At 41.1% G+C, this 7,420-nt stretch overlaps 1 protein-coding gene and 1 long non-coding RNA gene across 3 annotated transcripts; one reads left to right on the plus strand and one right to left on the minus strand.

Annotated features, from left to right (window-relative positions):
* The first annotated feature begins 478 nt into the window (after window positions 1-478).
* On the plus strand, window positions 479-3,737 carry LOC149392241 (flavonoid-6-hydroxylase-like). Of its 2 annotated transcripts, none has more exons than XM_089620302.1 (3): window positions 479-1,588; window positions 2,581-3,230; window positions 3,612-3,737. In XM_089620302.1, the coding sequence occupies exons 1-2, from the start codon at window positions 632-634 to the stop codon at window positions 3,199-3,201; spliced, it is 1,578 nt and encodes a 525-aa protein (XP_089476428.1). In that variant the 5' UTR covers window positions 479-631; the 3' UTR covers window positions 3,202-3,230; window positions 3,612-3,737. The 2 variants fall into 2 exon arrangements, with proteins under 2 accessions (XP_089476428.1, XP_089476429.1); XM_089620303.1 differs by having other exon boundaries at window positions 3,622-3,704.
* Window positions 2,933-5,145, minus strand: LOC149392242 (uncharacterized). Its single transcript, XR_016300181.1, has 3 exons — window positions 4,363-5,145; window positions 3,604-3,868; window positions 2,933-3,526 (listed from the first exon to the last, which is right to left on the minus strand). It is a non-coding gene; the product is annotated as an uncharacterized LOC149392242 (long non-coding RNA).
* Window positions 5,146-7,420: the final 2,275 nt, after the last annotated feature.

The following is a 7,420-nucleotide window of genomic DNA, read 5'->3' on the forward strand; positions in this document are numbered from 1 at the left end:
CGATATCTACTGCTCCACATAAAACAAGGAAGATATACAATGTGCTTTGAAGTTTGAACCACAACAACAAATTATTGGATCTCAATGCGATGGCATTTATTCAACAATCTCTTTGCCCTACAATACTACTTTAGGCCACTATCTCGTCGTTATTGATGAGCTCAAAGCTATCTTCCACGATTATTTCTTAGCCCTGCAATTCTAGTCTTAGCCATCACTATCTTATCGTTATCGTTTTTCTCTCATCCTTGTGAACATTGTCATTTCAAAATTGGCCTCTTGCCAAAAGCAAGTAAATTCCCAGATAAAATAAAATATCATGATAAATTATATGAAATAAAAAATCGTTTAAAACAATCAGATTTGATTTATTTCTTAAAATTTTAGGTTAAAGCGAGAAATGTGTGGGTGAAGAAGAGATTATCAGATGAAAAGTAAATAGACACGTATAACATATGTTTCGTATAAAATGAAATAAATTTCTCTAGCTATTAATTTGATTTGTGTAAAAAAATCAAATGTGTACTATTTTACTTTATTAGTTAGTAGCTGTAACGATATGTGATATGTCCCACTTAAATATATACTTTGTAAAAATTTCAGCCAAATCAGTGTTCAACAATTTCTAGAGATGGAAGAATCCCTTGCACAATTTCTTGACTCCACAGTAATACTTCCCACGATTGCCATCACTATCTTATCATTTTTTATGTTCCTTTGGAAACAAAGATCACGAAAGAAGTCGCCACAACCTCCACCGCCGGAGGCCGGCGGTGCTCTGCCCATCATCGGCCATCTCCACCACTTGGGGGGCCCACAACCGGCCCACAAGGCGTTGGGCTTAATGGCCGACAAACACGGCCCAATCTTCACCATCAGAATCGGAGTCCACCGAGCCCTGGTTGTGAGCAGCTGGGAGATCGCCAAAGAGTGTTTCACCACAAACGACAAGGTTTTCGCGGACCGGCCAAAATTCGTTGCCTCCGAGACGCTGACGTACGACTTTGCCTTTTTCGGATTCAGTCCGTACGGTCCATTCTGGCGTCAGATTCGCAAGGTCGCCACGCTGGAGCTGCTCTCGAACCACCGGCTGGCGAGTCTCCGCCACGTCAGGGAATCGGAGGTCAAAGCCGCGATAAGAGAACTGTACAATAATACCGACAAAAACGAAGCCGACATGAAGAGGTGGTTCTGGGACATAACAATGAACGTGGTGTTTCGGATGGTGGTCGGGGAGCGATATCTCGATGCCACGGCGAGCGACGACGGTGGTGGTGGTGGCGATCGGTGCCGGAAGGCGTTGATGGAGTTCTTCAACTACATGGGGAGTTTCATTTTGTCCGATGCGGTTCCGTGGCTGAGATGGTTGGACTTGGGTGGTCACGAGAAGACCATGAAAGCTATGATGAAAACGCTCGATGGGTTGGCTCAGAGATTGCTCGACGTTCATAAGAAGAGGAGGAAAGAAGTGGATACGAATATTGAATCGAATCGTGATTTCATGGATGTCATGCTTTCGATACTTGATGGGCCAGAGTTTGGAGATTCCACATATGACGCTGATACAATCATTAAAGCTACATCCATGGTATGATTTCTTCAAAAGGGAAATTTAATTATTATTGAGATTATAAGCTCTAATTATTTTTAGAATAAATTACGAAGGTAATTAGTTTTTAAAATAAGCCAAGGAAATTTAAAGTTATGGTATGTAATTATTTCTAAAAAGTGTTATAGGGGGTAAATATTTTTAAAAGTAGGGCGTTGTTGGAATATGATGAAAAGAAAAATAGTATAGAATATCCCTCTTATTTTAGTGTATAAATTTGAGGAATATAAATGAGAGAAAATATCAGGTAAATTATTAAAGAAATTCATTTTTCTTGGAAAATCATATGAGAAATTAAAACCCACCAAAATATTTAGGACTAACACGATTTATTTTTTTAAGTATCTCATTTACTTTCCCTCAAATTATTATTTCCAAAATTAGAGACTTTTGATTTTTTTTTTTCTTTTGAATAATCAGGGTTTCATGTTTTCAACATATTAAAATATGGATAAACCGTTTTTAATAACCACAAGTCATCTCTTTGAGAACTACCAATCAACATGACCCAATTAATTTTGGAGCCTAATTTACTGTCCTCACTATGTCCTGGCCCCTGGGGGTTGGAATGTCGTGTTTGTAAACTGGATATACATAGATAAAAACTTGATTTCTGATTTTGAATCCGGTAAGATTTCCAGTGATAAAAATAGACCTCTCTCTCGGATTCATGAATATATCACAATAAACACTTTGTACACCAATTGTTTAACGGATTCAAATCCTAACAAACCTGATAAGAATATTATGTTATTACTTTACAACTATTGCTTATGTCTTATATAATTAGTGGTAAATTGGCCAATTTGTTACCTGCACTTTGCACCACTAATATATCATGTCATCTTAACCAATAGTGCAATTAAAATAAAATAAAATAATTAGTAGTAGTAAATGCCCTACTTTATTATTAGGGGCCCGTATGAGGCGTCTTATGATCGCCATTACTGCTTATATATAAGACTTTGTAGCAATTAATTTTGGCTGCCAGTGACACGACAACGGTTACAATGACGTGGGCTCTGGCTCTACTCCTCAACAACCGCGAAGCCCTGAGGAAGGTCCAACAAGAACTGGACGATAAAGTGGGCAGAGATAGACAAGTGAAAGAGTCAGACTTAAAGAACCTGGTCTACCTCCAAGCCATTGTCAAAGAAACCCTGCGCTTATACCCGGCTGGCCCGCTCTCAGTCCCTCACATGTCCACCGAGGACTGCACTGTCGCCGGCCACCTCATCCTGGCACGAACTCGCCTCCTCGTCAACCTCTCGAAGCTCCAGCGAGACCCGAGGGTTTGGGCCGAGCCTGACGAGTTCAGGCCCGAGCGGTTCCTCACCGGAGAAGGGAAGAGCTTCGACGTGCGTGGCCAGAACTTCGAGCTCATTCCGTTTGGCAGCGGAAGAAGGGTGTGTCCTGGCATCTCCTTCGCGCTTCTGGTAGCTGAGCTTTCCCTTGCAGCGCTGCTTCATGGGTTTGAAATCTCGACTCCGCGGGAAGAGGCAGTGGACATGACCGAGTCAGCTGGGTTGTCTAACCTCAAAGCCACTCCACTCAATGTTCTTCTCACTCCACGTCTTCCCGCCGATGCCTAATGATATTTATATGTTGTCGTACTCTCTGTGTAAGTTTTTGTAATCAATAAGGCAATACAATTTGACTGCGCAAAATTATTTGACAGTCGACGAAAAACTTCAGTGATTGCAATGCTACAAGCAAATTAATTTTTGGCTAATACCAACGGACAATGTTACAAGACACCTGGGCATGTACCAGATATAGTTGGGTATCTCTAGTCACGACTAGTGTGATTTTCAAGGTGTTGCCGAGAGAAGAAACGTCTTCGTGGAAAGTCTCCCATGACATCAAACGAATTGCTTGTCTGAGACATTTGCTTCTCTGAATATCGAAAACTCCCACCTTTATATAAATAAATAAAAGATTGGTCACTTTACTAGGAGAGGAAGTTTAATTACACTTGGTTAAGTTTTACTTACCCTGGCAGGGCTTAACAGGACTCGGAGGATGCTAATTGACAATGGAGGCAAATCCAAGTGCAAGTTGTGAAAGAAATCTCTGTTCGAGAGAGGCGATAAGTGCTGAGAGTGTACAAAATGAATCTGAAAGCCCAGAAGAAAGGCGATAAATGGAAGAACCGCGGTGTAGAACAGAGCGCTGGCCAGCTTGGTGTAGAGCATCATGAACCTTTGTCAACCCTGCTGCCCTTGGCAGTGGGGACGAGGATCTCCTTGGTGGTTACATCTGAGAGAAGCGAAAATACTACAGAATCAATAATGATCAATTTTTTTAATAGACACTATCAGATTCTAGAGTGGTTTTAATAAAAAAAGATTTAAAAAAACCCTGCACTGGCCTGATCGCCCCCACGATGTCGCCACAACGCTGCTCTTCCGCATCATCACGGCCGCAGCGTAGGCTAGATCTACTCACAACACACGTGGAAGAGCATACATCGCTGCAACAACGACGATAACAGCGTGTAGCGATTCCATTGGGGTGGTGAGGGCAGCAACGTGGGAGACTCGCTGCGGATTGACGGTTGGCCAGGCGGGGCTTTTAGGAACACATCGCCATGATCCTTGTGGCTGTTGAAATTTATGTCCTAAGGTTCATATGTTTTGGTGCGAAAAAAGGTGGTTCTTTATGTGTATGTTTCTTGCACTACAAACAAGGGCTGTATGACATTTCATATCTTCGGGAAAAAGAAAAAAAAAAAAAAAAATCAAAACACCGACCTCAGTTTCCTCAATTCTTCGGTCCACTTCGAGTTCTCCGTGACCACGTCCTGCGAAACCTCTTTCTTATCCACCAAGCTTCTCGCGTAAGCCTCGAACCCATTGACTCTGTCCCACGCCTCATCATCCGAGGCCCTGTCTCCCTCTTCCGGGCCCGCCGCCTCGGCCGTCTGTCTCCGGCCAGGTAATGACCCTTTGACAAGTGCCTCCGGCACGGTAGTAGTCGGCAATGTCCCTAGGCCGTGGTGGTTACAGACAGTAGAGAGTATAAAACAAAAATACCAAGTCAGACCGGGGAAAAGAAAATAAAGAAAAAAAATATACATATTGTTCAATGAAGTAATTCTTGAGAGCTTATCATATAGTAATTGAACCTTGAGTTCGCTTTGAAAACCATTTTTTTTGGGGGCAAAAAGTCGAAATACTGAAGAATTTATAATGAACAGAACAACATCAGATTTAAGAAAGACTTTTAGAGATAAAAAGATTTAAAAAAAAATCCATGCGCTGGCCCGATCGCCTCTATGGTATCGCCACAACGCTGCTCTTCCGCATCATCACCGCTCACCGCCACCGAGTAGGCTCCCAAATCGCTGGCCGGTCACCACCACCAGTTGAGGAAAAAAAAAGGAAAGAAATAGAACAAGGCATTGGAAAAGGAAGATAGAAACCAGGGAAGACGAAAAAGCCTCTTAGTAGATTCCATTAAGGAAATAACCATTTGCACTGTTAAAAAAAAATACGATCATGGAATGATAATTCTTCTTTGAAGTTCACAAGACCAGAAACGGAAATATTTACATACCGGCGTTGCAAACTCTAGACTTGACCATGCCGTTTCGGAGAAAGGTCGCGATCTTTGTCGTGTCGTCGTCGTGAAGTCATAGACGTCCCCTGGATTTCTGAGGCAGATACGCCGGGCTGAGCTTTGGCGACTGGAGATCGTTAAGTCGATGAGACACCCTAGAAAGAGAAAGAGAGCACGCAAGAGAGAGATAGGAAATGCTTGGAATTGGCGGTGTGTTGTGAATATATATCAGCTTGAAGTTTGGCTGTTATTATTTCCCATTAAAATCAACTTAACGGTCAGAAATTCTTCAAAGATTTCAATTCATCAAGTATACAGCTGTAAAATAGGAGAAATGATAAGATTTCAATTCATCAGAGCAAAAAAAAAAAAACTTAAAAAGATTTCAAACACAGCTGTAAAATAGGAGAAACGGAAATGATAGCATTAAATGTAATTGAGAAAAATTACTAATGTAGCTGTGATCTTGTGCTCCAAGTAACAAATTACAAGAGAGCGAGATTGCTGGTGTGAATCTGATTGGCGATTATTATCGATTTGTTTTATAAAATAAAATAAAAAAGGAAAGTTGACTCCATTTGAGTAAAGTTGACTGATATAAATGACAATTTTATTCCAAAGTTTTTCCCCCCTACTTTTCTCCAATTCGTTATGGTCAAATATTGGTTGACCAGCTTTCTGTTTGATCAACAGGTTTCGCTTGCCTTGGTTTAAGACTTGTGGCTTTGTGTTCTTCACTGTATTCTTATTCCTCCAAATCGATTCATTTTATTAAACGATTGTCTAGTTGCCTTTAGCTGGTGAATAGTGGACTCCTATGTGTAATCAAGCCTCATATCAGTGAACAAAATAATGAAAGGCAAGAGATTTGCCTGCTTTTACCACCAGTAGAATAGAATAGTTTATTTCTCACGCTCCAGAAAATAAATTTGATAATAAATAGCAGAAATTTTCTCTGCTGTTCAGATACAAAGAGCTTGGACGGTGACATGCTTAAGCACACCCGGGCACGGGTCGGTCCCGAAATCCCCGCTCGACACGCCAACCCAGTGATGCAGCGGAGGATTCAAAGATAGGAGATTGATTTATAAAAAAACCAAAATAAAAAGTAACGTAACCGGATAGTCGAACTTGATCGTTGATTCGCGCACGAATAACCGATCGAAGAACCTTCCTTCGCCTATTGATTCGCTCGTGAATGCTAGACTCGGGGCATCCAATCACCGTTGATTCGCGCACGAATACCGGTTTTCGGGCATCAACTCGGAGCTCGCTCACGACGCTCGGATTTGGGAGAAACACTCAAGTTTCAATTTTTCATTTCATCAAAAATCTATCCATTACAAAATAGGTGCTCATGATTTATAAATGCATCAAGAGACTTTTCATAATCCAAAACCGAATATTAATGCATAAATTAAATCTACTTAATACAATAATAAAAGCTATAATTAAATTAATCGAGAAGAACACAAAACGTCATTTTGAAAACCTAAACGTCGGAATTAGGCTTAAATCCCGAGACCCCACTTTGTGGGTCTTGTTCACTAGGTCGATTCCACTCAGAAAACACTACTCTTTTGTCCGTTTCGGTGATCTCAACATTCTTGAAACTGTAGCCCAGTTTGCCCTGCATCATTCTCCCCGTGTTTGACAGAATTCGTCCTCGAATTCGATGCATTCTTAGGTGGTGAGAATGAAGAATGACAATCTTGATGAACTCCAAAATACTCAATTCAACCTCAAATAAATAAGACATGTCAACGAAAATTGTATCACCTCCATCGGATTGATTGATAATTGGAGAAAGAGATATCTTCGTGTCTTCCTCGTCTTTGTCAAAGATTAGATCTTCGAAGATCGGATCGTCAAATACTGGCTCTTTGATGTTATATTTTTGGAAAATCGATTCATCGTTGAATTCCTCGTCATGGAGTTCCTCGTCGTATATTGGATCACCCAATGGCTCAAAAAAATGTTCTTCATCTTCAACGTCGTCATTGAACACGTATGACATGGGGTAGTCTTCAACGAACCCAGCAAAGAGTTGCATGATTCACGGTCGTCTTCGGCTCTGATACCAACTGATGCAGCGGAGGATTCAAAGATAGGAGATTGATTTATAAAAAAACCAAAATAAAAAGTAACGTAACCGGATAGTCGAACTTGATCGTTGATTCGCGCACGAATAACCGATCGAAGAACCTTCCTTCGCCTATTGATTCGCTCGTGAATGCTAGACTCGGGGCA

The sequence above is a fragment of the Urtica dioica genome, chromosome 7 (genome assembly GCF_054948205.1).
Source record: "Urtica dioica subsp. dioica isolate 48M chromosome 7, U.dioica_male_clone48M_v1_H2, whole genome shotgun sequence".
Taxonomy (NCBI): Eukaryota; Viridiplantae; Streptophyta; class Magnoliopsida; order Rosales; family Urticaceae; genus Urtica; species Urtica dioica.

Coding starts and splice junctions, on each gene's coding strand:
- LOC149392241 (XM_089620302.1), top strand. CDS start 632: ATGGAAGAATCCCTTGCACAATTTCTTGACTCCACAGTAATACTTCCC. Junction 1,589..2,580: donor TCATTAAAGCTACATCCATG/GTATGATTTCTT, acceptor AAGACTTTGTAG/CAATTAATTTTGGCTGCCAG.